This window comes from Epinephelus lanceolatus, chromosome 18, assembly GCF_041903045.1.
Source record: "Epinephelus lanceolatus isolate andai-2023 chromosome 18, ASM4190304v1, whole genome shotgun sequence".
Taxonomy (NCBI): domain Eukaryota; kingdom Metazoa; phylum Chordata; class Actinopteri; order Perciformes; family Serranidae; genus Epinephelus; species Epinephelus lanceolatus.
This window is the reverse complement of record NC_135751.1, coordinates 29,281,955-29,300,762: the sequence shown is the minus strand read 5'-3', so window position 1 is coordinate 29,300,762 and position 18,808 is coordinate 29,281,955. Positions and strand designations below refer to the sequence as shown.

The 18,808-nt window shown below is 40.7% G+C and overlaps 3 protein-coding genes across 8 annotated transcripts; 2 read left to right on the top strand and 1 right to left on the bottom strand.

Moving 5' to 3' along the window:
- Positions 1 to 4,127: 4,127 nt before the first annotated feature.
- alkbh7 (alkB homolog 7) lies at positions 4,128 to 8,635 on the top strand. Its single transcript, XM_033643957.2, has 4 exons — positions 4,128 to 4,516; positions 6,207 to 6,380; positions 6,553 to 6,677; positions 6,784 to 8,635. Exons 1-4 carry the CDS (start codon positions 4,244 to 4,246, stop codon positions 6,902 to 6,904), a joined length of 693 nt encoding a protein of 230 aa, XP_033499848.1. The 5' UTR covers positions 4,128 to 4,243; the 3' UTR covers positions 6,905 to 8,635.
- Positions 8,636 to 8,952: 317 nt separating this feature from the next.
- On the top strand, positions 8,953 to 12,702 carry LOC117268874 (GDP-L-fucose synthase-like). 2 transcript variants are annotated; one of them, XM_033645613.2, is made up of 11 exons: positions 8,953 to 9,056; positions 9,250 to 9,424; positions 9,506 to 9,620; positions 9,717 to 9,845; positions 10,131 to 10,204; positions 10,554 to 10,687; positions 10,787 to 10,851; positions 10,982 to 11,048; positions 11,229 to 11,308; positions 12,105 to 12,204; positions 12,527 to 12,702. In XM_033645613.2, the coding sequence occupies exons 2-11, from the start codon at positions 9,270 to 9,272 to the stop codon at positions 12,580 to 12,582; spliced, it is 975 nt and encodes a 324-aa protein (XP_033501504.1). In that variant the 5' UTR covers positions 8,953 to 9,056; positions 9,250 to 9,269; the 3' UTR covers positions 12,583 to 12,702. The 2 variants fall into 2 exon arrangements, with proteins under 2 accessions (XP_033501504.1, XP_033501503.1); XM_033645612.2 differs by having other exon boundaries at positions 9,247 to 9,424.
- Positions 12,703 to 13,745: 1,043 nt separating this feature from the next.
- gtf2f1 (general transcription factor IIF, polypeptide 1) lies at positions 13,746 to 18,186 on the bottom strand. Of its 5 annotated transcripts, none has more exons than XM_033644008.1 (14): positions 18,115 to 18,186; positions 17,562 to 17,634; positions 17,326 to 17,372; positions 17,102 to 17,174; positions 16,735 to 16,928; positions 16,382 to 16,552; positions 16,075 to 16,280; positions 15,781 to 15,931; positions 15,610 to 15,665; positions 15,239 to 15,370; positions 15,020 to 15,090; positions 14,711 to 14,849; positions 14,425 to 14,563; positions 13,746 to 14,308 (listed from the first exon to the last, which is right to left on the bottom strand). In XM_033644008.1, the coding sequence occupies exons 2-14, from the start codon at positions 17,571 to 17,573 to the stop codon at positions 14,104 to 14,106; spliced, it is 1,596 nt and encodes a 531-aa protein (XP_033499899.1). In that variant the 5' UTR covers positions 17,574 to 17,634; positions 18,115 to 18,186; the 3' UTR covers positions 13,746 to 14,103. The 5 variants fall into 5 exon arrangements, with proteins under 5 accessions (XP_033499899.1, XP_033499898.1, XP_033499900.1 ...); XM_033644007.2 differs by having other exon boundaries at positions 18,016 to 18,138; XM_033644009.2 differs by having other exon boundaries at positions 17,562 to 17,593; positions 18,115 to 18,130.
- Between the last annotated feature and the right edge of the window lie 622 nt (positions 18,187 to 18,808).

The window sequence follows — 18,808 nt, the reverse complement described above, 5'->3', positions numbered from 1 at the left end:
ATACTTATTATATGATCATTTCTGTCAATATGTTCTCCTAAACCATACCCACTGGACCTTTAAAACTAAAATATCACCCAACCAGTATTAAGGTGTTTGTACCTCTTCTACCAAAGCCCTACAATAACAACCACTCTCTCCTACTCCATTCATTTTTTATGATATTGTGGTGCATAACAATCTTTAGATTATCCTGTGACACTTTGACTTCTCTGTGCTCATCATTGTGCAGTAACTGCAGATGGGTTCCACACATGTACCTTCCCAGCTGACCGCTGCCAAGTATTTTTCTGGTGATTTCCAGTTTAATTGCATGATTCAACAAACGACACAATGATGCCTGCAGGACAAGCTGACCGATGATAATGCAGTGAATCGTAGAAGCTTTAAATGAGTGCACCAACTGGGAATGAGAATATGAATCCAAAACACTCATCATGGCTGGATGAATGCAATGCTGGGGGCAGCAACATGGCATCCAACAATGAAATGGGCATCACGTCAGTTGTATGTGTGTGTGTGTGTGTGTGCGTGTGTGTGTGTTGAAGGGGGGGGGTGAATGTGAGTTGGTTTCATTGTGGATGCTCACTGACCGAGACCGACAGCAGGCTCACAGAAGGAGCACTAATAATCCTTGTATGTATGCAGTGGATGTGTTTGCATGTGCATGTTGCATGTGTGGGTCCATGCTCTCATTTATCAAAAGCATAATTTGTCTACATGTGTGTGTGTGAGATTGACCAAAGTGCTGCACCCAAGGTTCCAGCCTGCTGAAATAAGCATAATGCATTTTTAAACATCTAGAATTATTAACCTACTCAGAAGTAGGGTAACGCAGCTGGTCCTGCACAAGCAAAATAGTTCTTGAGCTCTTCCTGGCTCCTAGACAGAGACCCTTCTGAGAGCTAATCTACAGAATTTAAACATCAGTTTTAGGCTCCACAGTTTTGATGTCTTACTTTCTTTGTATACTGATATTTCACTGAGAAAGGGTTTGCCTGGAAACAAAGCAAAAGAGGGTGCAGCACAGAGCGGGAGAGGCAACCTGCCCTTAGTGGTAAATAGGCCAGTGTGTTTTTTTTTCTGGGGGAATCTCTTGTGAGGATGAAGTCACTATCTGCTCTCAGAGCAGAGCTTCTCTCTCTCTTTTTTCATACTCCGTTTCTTTTCCAACCATTCAGATTTTTCCAAATATGTTCCCCATCTCCCACAGTCCACAATGTGGGCATGCAACGGACACAGACAAGAAAGAATATTAAAGGGGAGCTACGCCCATTTTCAAAATTCATACATGTTATTCATCTGGTCTTAGACAGTCCAGAAATATTAGCAGACATGAACAACTCCCTCCCAAATCAAAAAGCTAGTGCTAAAACTCAAATTTGTGATGTCATAGGGTATAAAGTCTGGAGCTGCTCCAGAGAGAATGAATTGGGAAAGATGTAGTAGATGAGTACCCAGGGGAATGTTCTGAGTAGTGTGGGAAGTAAGCCCATTTTCAAAATTCATACATGTTAGTCCTATGGTCTCCTCTCTCCAAATTCCAAAAACTAGAGTGCTGAAGCTCAGTAGCATTGTTGGGCTTGGAGGTCTGAGGCTTCAGCCCCAAATGCTTAAAGATCTGCCCTGGATTTTACTGTGTGGGTTAAATATATATTTAAAAAATAAGAAAAGTCCTGCTAATAAAAAGAATCCTGGATCTGATAACCTTACTATTACTTTCATACATTCAAGCCCTCAAAAATAATATGATATTGATCAAAAACCCAAGTTTTGGGTCCTCTTTGTTATTCAAGTAGCGTCTTTGTGTGTGAACGCACCGGTAGACTGGTAAAGCTCAACAAAAACCAAAATGTCACAGTGGAGACAGACAGTGAGACCACAGCTGATGATGGAGAGGTGGATAGTGCACCCCTGACCTCACTACAGAGGTTCAACAGATAAAACAGGATAAAGCCCATTTGGTTATAAAAAAGGCAACAAACATTCTGTGGGTCCACAAAATCAGTCTCCCATTTATTAAAGGTAAGGTACGGTAAGGTAAGGTAACTTTATTAGTACCCGAGGGTAGATTTGGTTTGCAGTTAGGTTAGGTGAGTCGGCTGCTTTCACACAGACAACACTTAATATACAAAAAACATATTAGTATCACAAAAAAAGAGTAAAAAACATCATGGCAGATACAAAAAGAATAAATAGAATAAAAATAAAAAAGCTGTACAGTCAATAAATTAAAGTTTAGTCCATAAAAGATTACTATGTTTGGTTTAACATTCTAATCGCCGCGGGCACAAAGCTGTCCCTATATCCATGGAGCAGCTCCAGTCTTTATTCTTGATGGCATCACAAGTTTGAGACATCGGGTTTCTGGCCTTAGGAGAGTAGCTCAAGTTCCAAGCCATGGGAATAACATATTAAAATGATCAATTTGAGTAGTGTTTTCCTTTAAGCTATATTTTTTTCTGCATTCATTCATTTTATTCTCTATTTATTGTTTCTTTTTTCTGATTATATTTTATTTTATTTTAAATTTCTTTAACCATTTCTGCATATTCTGTTCCTAGATTTGTCCCCGAAATATACAAATTCCCTTATTTATTTAATTCCACTGTTTGATTTGTGTCTGACTATGATGGAGGATGCCACTCAGTTGTGATAAATAGTGAAAATTAAGTTAACATAAGAAATAAGAGTTATAAAAGTTGTTTATTTGAGCAAAATCCAAGTGATGTAATCAAACATCCCCTGCGCCATAATGCATTCCAATAACCAGGCCTGCAACAAGAGCTTTGTAAGTGTTTCGTCCACCTGCAATCACACACATTAGTAGCAGTAGACAAATTTAAAACACCACTTCCTGTCTGAATGTTTTACTTTGAAAGGTCTCACCAGATGTTTGCACAGGTGGACAACTGACCTGGGTGTGTTTACAATAATAAGTATTCACTGCCTCCCAGTGGCCAGAGGGAAGAACCGCAACATCTGCAGTCACTCTTTCCTCCCTGTTGCCACTGGGTGTGCACATCTGTGAGCTAGAGAACAAGACAGCCAGAAGAAGGGTTGCACACAGTCAGCTATACTTTAAAGGCTGAGCTCTGTATGCAGGCCTGAAAGCATGCACACATAGATAATACAGAAACACATATAGCCTACTAATGAAAGCTGTTGGGCAAAAATATCATTAATAGTTATTGGCTGTAAATGAAATTTGTCAGCACTGTCTATTATTTCCTGCTTCTCTAGCCTTTACATGATCATTATCATATGATAATACCAATAAGAGACAATGAAAAAGGCATGTATGTATGAATTTTAGACAATTATATTTCTATTTCTTATCAGAGTTAACAGATGTGTATAAAAGGGGATTCATAAAAAACAAATCATGCAAGTCATGTTAGAACTAATAGGATATAGGAAAATATAAAATGTAAAAGATTAATTTCAGAGAAATGTGTAAGAGTACGTTATGTCACCTGCACAGTGTTGGTTTGTATGCCACAGGCAGAGATGGGCAAAAATACATCAAAATGTATTTTGATACAAAATACAAAATACCCCTCAAATAAATGTATCAAAATAAAATACAAAATACTGGTGCCAGAAAATGTATCAAAATAAAATACATGTATTTTGTATTTTCAAATACAGAAAATACCCAAGTTTAAAAAAACAGATAAAAATATATATTTTTTAAAATAAGTGAAAAAAATATTGTTACATCCAATATTATAAGAATGTGTAGCCTATTATTTTTGTTTTTTGATTCGTGGAAAAAGTATTTTGAGTATTTTAAATACAAAATTACTCCACTCAAAAGTATTTTGTTACAAATTACATTTGCTTTTTATCGACCTTATCAAATACAAATTACAAAATACTCAAATGTAATTGAAATACGTATTTTAAATACAAGTAATAGAAATACTGTCCATCCCTGGCCACAGGACATACCATAATTTAGGTGACAATATCCTAAACACGTTTGTTTATTTATTTATTTAATTATAATTTTCAATTTAGGCTATGTTTAGATGAGGAAACACTTTCAAAAGCTTTAACTTTTCAGTCACAACTTGGGCGAAGAACTCCTCTACATAATTGACTACGCCCCCCACAATGCATTGCGCTTTCAACATGGCGTCTCACATACCCGCTTGACTTCTGTCAACAAGACCAAAACGCAAGTAACGGTAAACAGGCCAGTGTAGCGAGGTTGACGGACACTATCACAGTCAGGAGGATGAAACTGTTGCTCGCAGTTTTCAAACGAATCCATAAACCGGATGTTTACGTCATTAACCGCCGCTGTCTGAGCTCCGGCGCCAGCAGCGGCCTGTCACCTCTCCGGGATGAGCCTCTCATCGTCGGCTCAAGCCCCGAGCTCATGCAGAGACTCGGCTCACAGGTGGAGGTGAGGACGGGCTTCATCACCGAGGAGGAGGAGGGAGCTTTTATGCGAGAGCTGGAGCTAGGCCTGAAGAAGAAGCGATATGAATACGACCACTGGGACGATGTGAGTATGTGGTTAATAGTTCATAGCAGTTTATTAAGGAACTAGGGACTGGAAAATAAAAAGGTAAAATACACCAAGACAGGCATGACATACAAGAATGTAAATTACAGTGCAGTTAAAATCAGTTAAAGTACTTGAATAATAAAAGTGCAATGTAAATACTGAATAGATATTTGATTAATAACAGGCAGCAGGAAACAGAAAGTCTTCAACCTTGATTTAAAAGAAGTGAAAGATGATGCAGACCTGCAGGTTTCTGGGAATTTGTTTCAGATACGTGGTGCATATAGACTTGACTCTGAGCACACAAAGCAGACCTATCCCAGAAGACCTGAGAGATCTGGGTGAGTCATACCGAAGCAGAGGGTCAGCAATTTAGTGCTTTGTAAACCAGCAGTAGAATTTTAAAGTAGATTCTCTGACAGACAGGAAGTCAGTGCAAGGACCTCAGAACTGGAATGATGTGATCTACCGTCTTGGTCTTAGTAAGGACTTGAGGAGCAGCATTCTGAAACAGCTGCAGCTGACTGATAATATGGAGACCTTTTAAGACCCCATTACAGGGGTACAGGTGACTACTCCAAGAGTTCTGGCTTGGTCTGTGGGTTTTAACATTGCCAACTGAAGCTGAGCACTGACTTTTGTTTGGTTCGTTGTTTAGTTGAAGTAAATTGTGGCACATCCAGTTGTTGTAGCATTCCTATGGTCTATGACAGTCCAGAAATATTAGTAAACTTGAATAACTCTTCAAATTCCAAAAACTAGAGTGCTGAAACTAAGTGGCATTGTTAGGCCTGGATGATTAAGGCTTCAGCCCAGAGTGCTAAAGCCCGAACATATTTCAGTTAGGGCTGCAACTAACGATTATTTTCATTGTCGACTAATCTGTCGATTATTTCTTCGATTAGTCGACTAATCATTTCATTGAAAAATGTGTTAAAATGTTGAAAAATGTCAGTCTGTCTCTCCCAAACCCCAAAATTATGTCATCTAATGTCTTGTTTCGTACTCACGCCAAAGGGTTTTAGTTCACCATCATGGGAGAGTGTGTAAAGCTGCCAATATTTGAACATAAGAATCTGCAATAAGAGTATTTTGGGGTACTTTAATAGTACTTTTCTATGAAAAATGACTCAAACTGATTAGTCGACTACTAAAATAGTCACTGATTATTTTTATAGTCGATTAGTCATTGATTAGTCGACTAATCGTTGCAGCCCTAATTTCAATTCTTGATTTTGGGTGGTGTTTCCCTTTAAAGGACCACTTTGCAGCCTTATGGCTACATTATAACCTTCTCTTACACCTATCAGTAGTATATATCAATCATATAGGAAGGCATTTCATGGCCTAATCTTACACCTGTTGATGCGAGAAAATAAATGTACTTTCCCGTTTCAAGATGTAACGTAGTTTTTGGTTAGTTTTAATGCAAGCTTGTTAATAGCAATACAGTTTCAAAAATGTATTGACCCAGATAGGTAGCAATAACAGTTAGTCACAAATGACATGTCACAAAATTAGAAATTAAGCAGGAATTTAACACATGCATGCCATAGACTATTAAATTCAAATTGAAGCACATCTACAAAATGTCTTTACTGGCTCCAGGTGACATAAAGTACAACCACAGGCATCAGTTTACTAATGCAAGACTTAATTCATGCTGTGTCGACTTTTCCTCCTTCAGGCCATTCACGGGTACCGAGAGACGGAGCGTGTGAGGTGGGGGGCAGCATGTGAGGAGGTCCTGAATCGGGTCCGATCTGTAGCGTTTCCCGCGGGTAGTTCACTCCTTGGGCCTGTGCACGTTCTAGACCTGGACAAGAATGGCTACATCAAGCCTCACGTTGACAGTGTCAAGGTAGGCTGCTCTTGTTTTAATTCTCTGCATCAAGACAAAGACAGTCACAAATGTTAGTTTCTAACATGGGACAACATCCTCAGCTTTGTAACCACTGAAACAACCCTTGGTGTGGGGGCTGTGCTGTTATCAACAGCTGTGCTCTGACTGTCGTCCTCTTTGTCTCTTTAAGTTCTGCGGCAGCACCATTGCTGGGTTGAGTCTCCTGTCAGACAGTATTATGCGCCTAGTGAAGGAGGATGCCGCCAACGAGTGGCTGGACCTGCTGCTGCCCCGACTCTCCCTCTACATACTGAGGTTCAGTATATGCTGCACAAATCTCATCATGGAGTGTGCTGTAGTTGTCTCGTACTTCACACAGTGCAGTGATATGTTGCATCCTGTTCTTTTCAAACACATACAGGGACGACGCCAGATACAGTTTCACCCATGAGATCCTGAAAGACGAGGAGTCAGTCTTCAACGGACAGAGAGTGCCTCGGCTGCGTCGCATCTCTGTCATCTGTCGGAACCTTCCAGGCTAGCTACCACTTCCACTCAGCTTTAATATGAACAGAACTTGAATCTAGAGGATTGTTTGAATGATCTCTGTTAAGATATTAAAACAGGACTGTGGAACTTTTGTCTGGCAGTGAGAGTGATTACACAAAGATTGTCGACATGTGCGTTTGAAGTACGCCTGCAGGTGAGCTCACTGCATCTCTTTTTTTGGTTTTAACTTAGTTTCTTTTTTATCTGGAGCATCCACTTCAGAAACTTTCTTGGATTTTCCACCACAGCTTCCAGCATACTCTTAGGTGCTGCTCTGCCAGTATGGTCTCTCCCCCTTTTCTACCCCCTGTAGCTCTGGCTGGTTGATGTAAATGGCGTTGCATTTGGAGCGCCTTTGCACCACAACTCCGGTATACTGAGTAATACAGAAAGTTTTCTGTGCCATTGATAGGCCTGCACCTCCTACCACACAATGATCGAGCGAACTCTTGCAGATGGAGCGTGAAAACTGGCCAGATATACTACAAGACAACAACATTTAGGAAGCCTACTGAGCCATGATCGAGCCTAAGGAACAACTTGTATTTACTCTGACTAAAAGTCGGAGGTGTGTGAGGTTTTGCAAAATATGAGTAAGGGCGAGCGTTTTTAAAGCAAGCGACATGTTAGTCTGCTTGCTGATGCACGGAGCAGGTTGGGACATTCTGATTGGAAAACAGCTTGTTTGGCAAGGGATTGAATGTAAGGGATGTTTTATTATATGTAAAAAGTCCCACACAACAGCTTTGAAGCAGACGTCCTTAAAGGTATTCTATGCAGGATTGTTTGCAAACACGCTCGCCAACCCCAGATTCATTCTCGTTTTGCATTTCGTATCACTATATTTGTGTTTTTCGGCGTTGTGTCTGCCTGCTGCTTATGATCTGGCACCAGGTCGACACCTCGTTATAAAGTCCCAACCTCACCTGAGAGCTGTGGGGGTACACGTCCATAAATGTCTCAATTTTATGCATGTAGAGGAAATGGCTGAGCCGAAGATGATTGATGTATGTTTAAGTTGCAGAAATGTTAAACTTTTTTTTTTAATTTGTCATATAGGCTACATATTTTTACAGATGGAAAATGTTAGAATCAATTTAGGGCGACAGCATTGATGAATGAACATTAAAATGGTAAAAAAAAAAATGTGACCGTTATTAATTTTCATATGAAGCATGTGGCTTCAGACCTGCATGTTGCCTACCCCTGTTCCAGTGGATGATAAGTGATGACTGAGAGGATATCTTTAATGTTTTTTTGGTTTGTATATTGTTATTATATACAACTATGATGAAGTGTCCGGGATATTTATTGCAGTTGCGACGCTGGGAAATATTGATGTGGTTGTCAGGTCACACCTGTCACAGACAAGAGTACTAAAAGTGCTCTGAAATAAACCTGAATACTGGCTTTGACATGTATCACAGTGTTTATGTTTTCAGAATGAGCACATTACTATCAAAGTTTGTTCACTGGAGCATCTTTAAAGTTTTGTAATGGCTGATTGAAATAAGCAGCAGGTCCCTATGCAACTGTCCACAACAACTATGCCATCTTGACTGTAGTTTGATCATAATTTTAGGAACCACCCACTGATACAAATGATGCCAGCTTTAAATTGAATTGTATTTTTATATATGACCATCACTTTGGTGTGTTGTTTTACTTCTGTATAGTACAGAGACTCTTGAGAATAATGTCCAAATAAACAAAGTGAACTTGAATTCCTTCGTCCTGTTCTTTTTCATTTTTTCTCTCTGCTCCCAGTGTGCTCAGATACATATCTCTATCACTTATTATTTTAACTTATTTTATTCCAACTTTTTAAAAGTACTTAATGAACATGAGTCAACTGAAATCCACACATATATGTTTTTACATTTACAAAGTTAAGTCCAAACTACATTGTGACCAGTAGATGGTAGCAGCTCATCTCCATGAATCAAAAGGCAGAAGCATGTTGTAGGAGGAGTCTCACATGACCTCACACACCTATACCCCATCCTTTACGCCAAAGTGAAGAGGGAACAAGCTGAAAACAAAACAGTATACAAATGATTGATGCACTTGTTAAACAAGACCGCCTACAGGCAGGCAAACACTCTCTGGTGATGTCCACACTCACTTCAGCGCTCCAACACACCGGTAAGGACTTTTATATTACCTGTATTTCCTCTGCTGAGAGTCCGAATTTGTGTTGATATTATTTCTAAGTTTGTGTAATAACTTGTTCACCTGCTTTTATTTTAGCACCTGTATTTATGCTGATCAGATTTATGCATCTGTAGTAATGTATTTGAATCATGAAACCAATTCTGTGCTTGATTCTCACTAGAAGAGCCAGCACAGATATAGAAGATGGGGTCTGAGATTAAAGTGGGGCCAATGCGTGTCCTGGTGACCGGTGGATCTGGGTTAGTGGGCAAAGCCATTGAGCATGTGGTGCAGGAGGAAGGTGGCAAACTGGAGGGAGAAGAGTGGATCTTCCTCTCTTCCAAGGATGCTGACCTTGTGTAAGCTGCTTCAATCGTACTCTTCTATTCAACTATGCCTACAAACAAATGTGTATAAATGTGATTTTTAAACACTTTCAGAGATGCTGGGCAGACCAGGGCTGTGTTTGAGAAGTACCGTCCCACTCATGTCATCCACCTGGCTGCGAAAGTCGGAGGACTGTATCTACACATGAGGGAGAACCTGCACTTTTTGGTGAGATAATAAATGACTCACCACAGGTTTAAGGGGGATATCTACATTGTCTTTAAGCTGCAACAGCCAGTCAGTAACTGTCTGACACCTTCACAGAGGGACAACATCAAAATCAATGATAATGTGCTACAAACAGCCCACGAGATGGGTGTCACCAAGGTCGTGTCTTGCCTGTCCAGTTGTATTTTCCCTGACAATACCACATACCCCATCAATGAGACCATGGTAAGGTTGTTTTTTAAACCTTCATTTATTCAGTGTACGTCCTTTGAATTCCTTAGCAACACACTGCCTGTATAACGTTGTTTCAAGCTTAATCTCATGGATATTTGTGGGGTTATTAGAATATTTTTTAAAAAGTGAAATTGTCTTATAAATGGACAAATAATACCACAAATATTAGGCCAATCCCAATCCTCAAACCCTGACTGTCATTATCAGGGTACAACGTTGCTACAGAGCCATGAGATTAGCCTACTTTATCTTTCCTGTCATGCCCCACTCTTGTAGATACACAACGGACCGCCTCATGACTCCAACTTCGGATACTCGCATGCTAAAAGGATGATTGATGTTCAGAACAGGTGAGCAGGTGTGCAGTGCAAACAGGGGTGTGGTGTAGACACATGGGTGAATCTGACATGCATTCATGCTCAACAAAGGGCTGAGGGGGCAGCACCTGTACAGGCAGGTAGTTTCTATCTTACCTTTTGTGGCTTTTATTTAACTTGTGCCTGTGACTTTAGGCCTGAATACAGCCCATAACTTGCTCTCAATACAACAAAGCCAAATGGGCTCTAGGAGGGGTCCAATTTCTTGTTAAAAATGCCATGAAGACAAACTAGCTACTAATATGTACATAAATACCTGAAGAAAGTGTCCATCTTTGTCACTGTATGTCTGATTACTCTGCGTGTGTCTGTGTGTTGACAGGGCATACTTTCAGCAGCATGGTCGCCGTTACACAGCGGTCATCCCGACCAATGTGTTTGGACCCCATGACAACTTCAGCATAGAAAATGGTCACGTGCTGTCGGCACTCATTAACAAGACATACAAGGCCAAAAGTGATTATCCCAGATACACCCATTCTTTTTAATACACACATATACAGACACAGACAGTAACTCGGTAATAGAGTCTATTTTCTTATGTCTCTCTCACAGAGGAAGGGACTCCGGTGAATGTGTGTGGCTCCGGAGCTCCTAGGAGACAGTTTATCTACTCTCTGGTATGTGTATCAATATATATGATGCCCTGTACAAGTGTAGTACATGCTTATGTAAAAAAATAATTGTCTATTGTATCTTTTTTGGCCTGACTGTATTTAGAATAACATCCAATTGTCTGTTTACTCTCAGGATTTAGGTCGTCTCATCATTTGGGTCCTGAGAGAATATGAAGAAACTGACCCCATTATCCTCTCTGGTGAGTTCAGTGATGCACTCACCCTTAGTGAGCTTTATAATGTGCTTCTGCATGTCTTTTTGACTGTGTAAAATATCAAAGAAAATGGGGCAAGTTATTGCCTCAACACACAGAGGTGTGAGACACAGTCACTGTACGTGCAGGTCATTCATTCACCTGTTACTGTGGATGTCTTGTCAGTGAGTGAAGAGGATGAAATCTCAATCAAAGAGGCCGAGGACATGATTGCAGACTCTCTGGACTTCAAAGGCAAAATACACGTATCCTTTCAATGTTCCCCAATGATCCTACATCCTGTTCCCATAGACCAAGATGTTTTTGTGAGCCTGGGATACACAGCACATGCTGCAGTTAACTATTAAAGGGACAGTTCACCCCAAAATCAAAAATACATGTTTTTTCCTTTTACCTGTAGTGCTGTTTATCAGTCTAGATTGTTTTGGTGTGAGTTGCAGAGTGTTGGAGATATCAGCCGTAGAGATGTGTGCCTTTTCTTTAATATAATGGAACTAGATGGCACTCGGCCGGTGGTACTCAAAGTGCCAAAAAATATATCTGAAAAGCTCAACAGCAGTGTCTCTTTCCAGAAATCATGATCCTATTACTCAGCATAATCAGTTTTATGTAGGAACTATTTTCTTTTTACCCAACTACAAATTGTATCACTGTCCAGAAGGAATCATGCATCTACTCATGGATGAGAGGCTCATGCTCATGACAGAGCCAGATGTAAGCATTAATAGCATCCTCCTCGACTGAGCTGTGATGCGAGTTAGCTCAATGTGGCTAGCTGTGAGCCAGCAGTAGATGCACACTTCCTTCTGCTCTGTGATATCATTGGTGGGTGTCACAACAAGGTCTGTGGATTATCTAAAGTAACCGGGTCACGATTTGTGGAGACCGACATTGCCGTTGCGTTTTTTAAAATGTATTTTTTGGCGCTTTTAGCACTACAGACGAGTGCCATCTAGTTCTATTATATTTGTGAGAAGGCAGACATCTCTATGGTCAAAACACACAGTTAGAATCTGCTCTTCCCTTGACCCTGAACATCAGTTTGACACCACCCTGTCAGACGGCCAGATGAAAAAGACAGCCAGCAATGCCAAGCTAAGGCGCTACCTCCCTGACTTCACCTTTACACCCCTTAAAGAAGGTAAGAGTTCACCATACTGTGCGTCTTAACCCTCATCCTACCAACTCGTTTTATGATAAATAAAAACAGAGCTGCTGTTGCTTTAGAACTCGTCAATTTTAACGTGCCATAATCTCAACTGCAGGGTAGAAAATTGAAAGTTTCCTATTTAATACTCAATTGTAGTGGATAGTGCTGCATACATGAGAGCACAGAGGCAGCTTCTGCCCTGACACATGATACATCTGTGCTTCTTGACATACAAATGAGAGCTTTGAATGAATATTTGCATGCACCCCAGCCTTGTGAAGGTGACTTGTTTTTGGTTTTTCTGCCCTTCTAGCTATAAAGCTGACCTGCGACTGGTTCGTGGCCAACTACGACACTGCCCGGACATGAAGTGACTGAACACTGGGCTACAATTTAGCACTGCTCTTTAGGTCTGGTGTCAGGCATGTTATCACTGTGAAATACTGGTTTATACAGTACCACATTAAACAATCAATATTCTTGAGTGTACTGGAGCCGCCTCATCTTTGAATCTCTAAGGAACATCATATTAAGGTATTACTAGAGGGGTCATATGAGCTACACGTGTCATCAACATTAAATGAAACTTAAAATACATCATAATTTGGAATGATCTAGAAAGGGTTAGGGAACCATGACCTAATAATCAAATAATAACAGAAACAAGGGACTCATCCTCCCAAACAGTCCCATGGCAATGCCTCACTCCCTCATATGCAAATGACAAATATCTCAAAAAACAAAGCACATATGGCTGTTAACTGAACTCCACCCATCCAAGTTCCCACAATTCTACACAAAAATGGATGTTCTGTATACTGCAGGCTTTAGATCCATTCAGTACACCTCTAGTACAAATAAAATAAGGAACTAGGAAGTTTCTTTGCACTGCCTGAGGATACAGGAGATGAATTTTTTGTTGCAATTTACTTCATCTTTGCAGATTACTGATTAAGATTAAAAGCATCTTTCTTAAAGACTTTCTCTGTGCTAAATGTCCATGCAGTAGTGTTTGTATAATCATTATAAAAACAGAAAAAACAGCCTGTTTTATGAGAGCAAGTGACAAACAGTGACTGGTCTCTATTTTCTCTTCAAGACTGCTTTTTTTTTGTCAACTTTCACTTGCTGCAGTTGAGCTAGTTTGGAATATCGTCATACCAATATGAAATTTATATCATATGACAGTTTGTTCCTGTGTTGTGTGAGGTACATTGTTTAGTTTTGTTTTTGCATTGTTTGTTTGGTTCTGTTTTTGTGCTGGAGTGATGTTGTAGGTTTGTGTATTGGTTGTGTTGTATGTAGTCACCACCTGCATACTGTATACTGAGCTCCACTTCTAAATGCAAATAAGTGAGAAAGAAATGGTGAATAATTAAGAAAAAACAGGAAAAGAAAAAGTCCCCACTTGGGTTGGTGGTTGGGTTAATTAAAAACAAACAAACAAACAAAAAAAAACCCAAAACAACAACAACAAAAAAAAAACAGAGTATATGAGGGATGGGGTACAAAAAGTAAAGCCTTACACAGCAGCGGATTTTACATTTTATTGGAAAAAGAAAATACATAAGAATAACAAGTTAAAGACTTGTTTCATTCATTGATTTCTAAGTTAAACTGTTCACACATAGAGAAACTTACATCCTGCAGTCATAGAGATTGAGATGTTTTCACTCAACATTAACAAAGTTTCTATTATGTGAGAGGTATGAAAAACAAATCCACAATGCTTAACAAAATACTTTTTGATAAATGCCACCTTTGTTTCAGCTTCTGATCCTAAACTTCTCTTCCAGGGGATCATGGTTCTGACTGTAGTGGTTCATTTCAGCCTTTCCCTCCCTTCTTCATGTTCTCCGCCCCTGCCCCTCCTCACCTCTCTTCCATCGGTTATTCAGTGAGGTAAAAGTGCATTTTGTCGTTTACGTTCTTGCGCTCCGGATTAAGGCGCTTCAGGATCTGTGCCAGCACGTTGACAGTCTGCTCACTGCTCAAACCTGTGCGCTTGGTCTGGAACTTCTTCAGAAGGTCCTTGGTGGTCATCGGTTTACGGATCAGGTAGCGCCGGACCGCCTCCTCTGTTAGCTGCACATCACTGTGAAGTAGAAGAATATACAGCAGAACGTTTTTACCCTGTTCAGAAAGACTCACGGAATAATTAAATAACGTAACATTTCTTAGAGGCATCAAGGAAGACTGGGAACAAAGTACCTTGAGCTCGGAGTGGATTTGCCAGATGCCGGCTGAGGTGTACTCTTCCCAGAGGGAGCAGGACTCTGACTGCTGGGCTCCAACTTCAGCCGTTTGGCCGCTGGCGAGTCGGTGCTGGGACCCTGAGTCTGTCTCTTACCTGCAGGGAAGATAGATTTAGATGCAGTAACAAAAATAGCACCTCAAATTTCCCTGCTGATGGCTACTTTTGCAAGCTTCACAAAATTCCCTTAATATGTCATGTGTCTCATTTAATCAATCAATTAAATGGTGTATGACCAAACACCTTGCTCTAGCTTGCTGGCAGCAGCACGGAGTGTATTGGAGGTGGAGGCAGAGTCTATGGATGGTGTCCCGGGGCGACTGCCTGTCCTGGAGCTGCCTGCGGAGCCACGTCCTCCACGTTTAGGAGGCGTGCGCTTTTTCTGAGAGAGGCAAAGAAAAAGAGACATTTGATGAAAACAAAAAGAATAACACGAGGAAAAATATAAATACAGAATTATGAAAACATTCACCACCAGATTAGTAAGAGCTCTGCTGGTGTACAGAAATATCCATGTACACACACACACACACACACACACACACAAATCACCATGAATAGAGCGGAGGCCGTCTCTCCCTCAATATCACTGTCGTCTGAGCTTTCCGACTCGCCGCTGCTGTCTGTGACACACAGAACCAAACAACCCAACATAATTTCATTTGTCTTTATGCATCAAGCAGGAAGAAGCGTCCTTCAACACTGCTTGTTTCTTACGACCTAATTAAAGTATGAATACTGTCAAACCCTCATCTGTTTCCATGTCTATACCTTTTTTCTTCTTCTTTTCCATTTGGACCGGGGTTTTCTTTCCCTCCTCTTCTTCTTCCTCCTCTTTTGTTTCCTCTTCATTCTGTTTTTCCTCCTCACTCTCTTCCTCGCTTTCAGATGCTTCATCGATCCCTATAAAGGACAAACAACTAATTAAGTCAACAACGCTGAAATGCACTGACATTTGCTGAAAATTTGAAAGCTGAATTTCATCAGGTGAGAATTCTCATTACACGGACATGCAAGACATCCCTAGCAGCCAAACTTTTAGGCCCAGTGATGCTGTGTTGTATTGTTGTGTGTATTTAACATGCATAAAATCATCAGTGTCTTTTTCTTTATCAGTGATGTTCAACTGCAGACAGTCTGACCTTTAGGGAGGTCCTCTCCTTTGCTGGGCTTTCCCTTTTCTGGTTCTTCATCTGAGCTGTTTTTGGAAAACAGAATTACATGCCAGTAAAAAGAAGAAACACAACCAACAAGAACATACAGAGTGTCCATAATGAGGGAGTCTTTGTCTGCAACAAGGCGATGGATCTGACCTGCTTTCATCTGACATGTAATCCACCTCTAGACCCTCGTAGTCACCGTCATCGCTGTCCTCCAAGGCCTCTTTGTCATTGCTCTTTCTCTTTTTCTTCTTTCCTTTGCCTTTCCCCGTCTCTTTCTTCATCTTCGTCTTGCTCTCACCATCTGTACAATGAAGAGGGTGTTAGGAAAAAGAACATCACATGGTGACAGAGAGAAGCATAATGTGGATAGGTATGGCAGAATAAAAGAACACTGCACGCTAAAAATAATGTTTAAGTGGCTGTTTCCTGTTTCTTTCTCCTTACCGTCCCCCATACTGCTGTCACTGTCATCGCTGCTCATCTCCAGGTCGTCCTCCAGGTCGTGAATGCGCAGGTCCCCTCCTCTCCCACCCCCTTTCTTTTTCTTCTTCCCCGACTTCTCGTTCTCATCTTCATCCTCCTCACCACGCTCCTGCTCCCGCAGACGTCTCTGAAGCATGATGCTGAAATGATTCACCACCTTGTTCCTCCTGTAACATGAGGGGAATATTAAGCGTCTGACACATCTGCACCAGCTGAGTGAACTACTATTTTTCCTTCACTACAGACAACCACTCGTCCTCTCTCTCACCGGCCCCACTCCTCCTCAGCCTCCTCAGCAGTGAGAGTTCGGTGCTTGGCCTGCGGTGTAAAGTTGTACCAGCCGTTCACGGGGAAAGCCTCAAAAGCTCCATCGGGACACTGTGTAAAGATGTAGTAGGACGCATTTTCTGTAACACCGCCTTTCTTCAGACCTTTGAACCTGTATACAGACAGAGGGAGGGAATAGCTGTAACAGTAACTGTCCTCCTATCAGGCCTGCATACACTCTCATGGAGATAATTTGACAAAAGAATTCTCTCAATATTTCTGCAGGTTATGAACAGAGATGTGTTGCTGAAAATGAGAGTGAATCAGAGGTTAAAGTTGTATCTTTCTCCCCACCTCTTGCCGGCCTTGCCATTGACCTTGAGAATCCAGGGCTGGTCCTCCACTTTGAACTCACGTGTCACGATACCAAACTTCTTCCGCCGCGCTTCCTCACGCTGCTTTTTGCCAAACTCACTGCCAGCTGCGCCTTCCACCGCCTCCTCCTCCCCATATATCCGCCGAGCACTCATGTCTCTTTCCATACGAGCCTGGGAGGGGACAGGGAGGGACATGTTAAGCAATGTAAATCTGATAGATGGTCACTGTGGCTGCTAAGTTATTCATTTCAGACATCAGATTTTTATGTTCTTTGCTGGTCATTTCTCTCTCAGTACTGACTCAAACTAACTGTCACGCGTAGACACACTGACATGGAGCCCACCTGTGTCCAGGTTGAACAGTTGACTCGGTCCCCTGCATTGAAAGCCATGATGTTGTACTTCTTGCTGGTGTTTCTACAGGACAGACAAACAGAAATACAAACCAAACCTCATTAACTTTACCTGCTTATTCCTACTGACAGTCACAGACATAGAGACTAATTTAATACAAACAAACACCTACAATACAAACAATTCATCATGCATGTCAGTCCATGTTACTCACTTTGGGACTCGCACAATGTATTCTGTGGCTGAGGAACTGCTGCTCCCCTGCAAGATAAAAAGATTCAGAGGAAGTACTTTGTCTCAGCACTTTGTTTTATTCCATCTGCAATATAATTTGAATGACATGCAGTACCAACAGCCCATGTCATCTTTATGGATGACACTAAAATGCTGTCTATGTGATACTTTAAGAGGATATACACTTTTGTAGCTGAGAATACAGCCAGTACTTACCAGTGACGTCATGATTGGTCGTCTCTGTGGATCTACCAACACATCAACAGTTGCTTTAGGTTAGTCGGGTACACTATCAAGAGAGAAGATCTGTATTAATCAAAAGCTTGACCAGGTTAAATGTAAATAAAACGCAAAGTGGCCTTAGCGCTAATTAATCACTATGTTGTTAGCAAGTGGGGGTTTGTCCAAGTCAGCTTCCCGTACAGTGTTGATGTAGCTAAAGCTGTGTTTGTTGGCTTAGCCTACACTGACGAACTAAAATTAACCCCTGCCAATAGTACAACAGTCAGTAAACGCAGCATAAAGCTTGATAACATCTTACATCGAGTGGTATTGTCTACAGCTCACATTAGCATCTGATGCTAACATAAACAGCAGCAACACGCTCAGCAAGCCGCGCAGTTTATGGCTAATGCTAACAGTTGCTAGGATACTACAGCTTCAAACTCACGTGGCGTTTATGTGAAATGAAGCGCAGGTAAGTAGAAGTTGTGCACCCAAACAGAAGAGTTTTAAGACTTTAAACAGAAAAGAGCTGCATCTGATTTACCGGTTGCACCGTGCTTGTTCCGTCTGTATAAACGTTCGACAGGAAACGTAGAGTGGGAACATTGGTTCCTAGGAGCCCGCTGCTCATGCGGGCAATGAGCATGCCCATTTATGTACTTATTAAATGTAAATGTGCTTCCTTTATAACGCCGAAAGTCTTTGTTGCCTTTTATGTTGGTGAAGTGCCATACTGCTTCAGGTCAACAATAAACCAATTAAAATAAGGTTTGGTTGTCATTAAAACAACTCCTTATTAACAGTTATCACCAATACTGATGATATTGTTGTTGTTGTTTGTAATAATCACACTGATACTAAGTTATTTGTATTTAAATTAATATCAGTTCTGACTATGTTAACACATTGATTTAATTATAGCGCTGCAGTTCCTGAAAGTGACCACTAGAGGGTAGTAGACACTCATGAGTCACAGGTCAGCGTCAACCCCACCTAGCGCCAAGGTAAGAAAATGAAATAAATAAATAAATAAATATAAATACTACTAATAATGATAATACAATTTTGTTAAAACACACAACTCAGTCATCCACTTTATTTTATTCGACACTGCCATTTTTATTGACTTTATTCATCTTGATGTAGCAATTTTATTTTCATTTTATCTTTTATTTACCGATTTTTTTTAAATTTATTTTTTCTCTTTTATCTCATTCTATTTAATGTATTTTTGTCAG

Bases quoted from the DNA above. Each gene is read 5' to 3' on its own strand.
- alkbh7 (XM_033643957.2), top strand. From the start codon at position 4,244: ATGAAACTGTTGCTCGCAGTTTTCAAACGAATCCATAAACCGGATGTT. The intron at 4,517-6,206 runs GTGAGTATGTGG...TTCCTCCTTCAG, and splicing joins AATACGACCACTGGGACGAT to GCCATTCACGGGTACCGAGA. The intron at 6,381-6,552 runs GTAGGCTGCTCT...TGTCTCTTTAAG, and splicing joins CTCACGTTGACAGTGTCAAG to TTCTGCGGCAGCACCATTGC.
- LOC117268874 (XM_033645613.2), top strand. From the start codon at position 9,270: ATGGGGTCTGAGATTAAAGTGGGGCCAATGCGTGTCCTGGTGACCGGT. The intron at 11,049-11,228 runs GTGAGTTCAGTG...ATGTCTTGTCAG, and splicing joins TGACCCCATTATCCTCTCTG to TGAGTGAAGAGGATGAAATC. The intron at 12,205-12,526 runs GTAAGAGTTCAC...CTGCCCTTCTAG, and splicing joins CTTTACACCCCTTAAAGAAG to CTATAAAGCTGACCTGCGAC.
- gtf2f1 (XM_033644008.1), bottom strand. The intron at 16,553-16,734 runs GTGGGGAGAAAG...GTCTGTATACAG, and splicing joins AATGGCAAGGCCGGCAAGAG to GTTCAAAGGTCTGAAGAAAG. The intron at 15,666-15,780 runs GTCAGATCCATC...TTCCAAAAACAG, and splicing joins TACATGTCAGATGAAAGCAG to CTCAGATGAAGAACCAGAAA.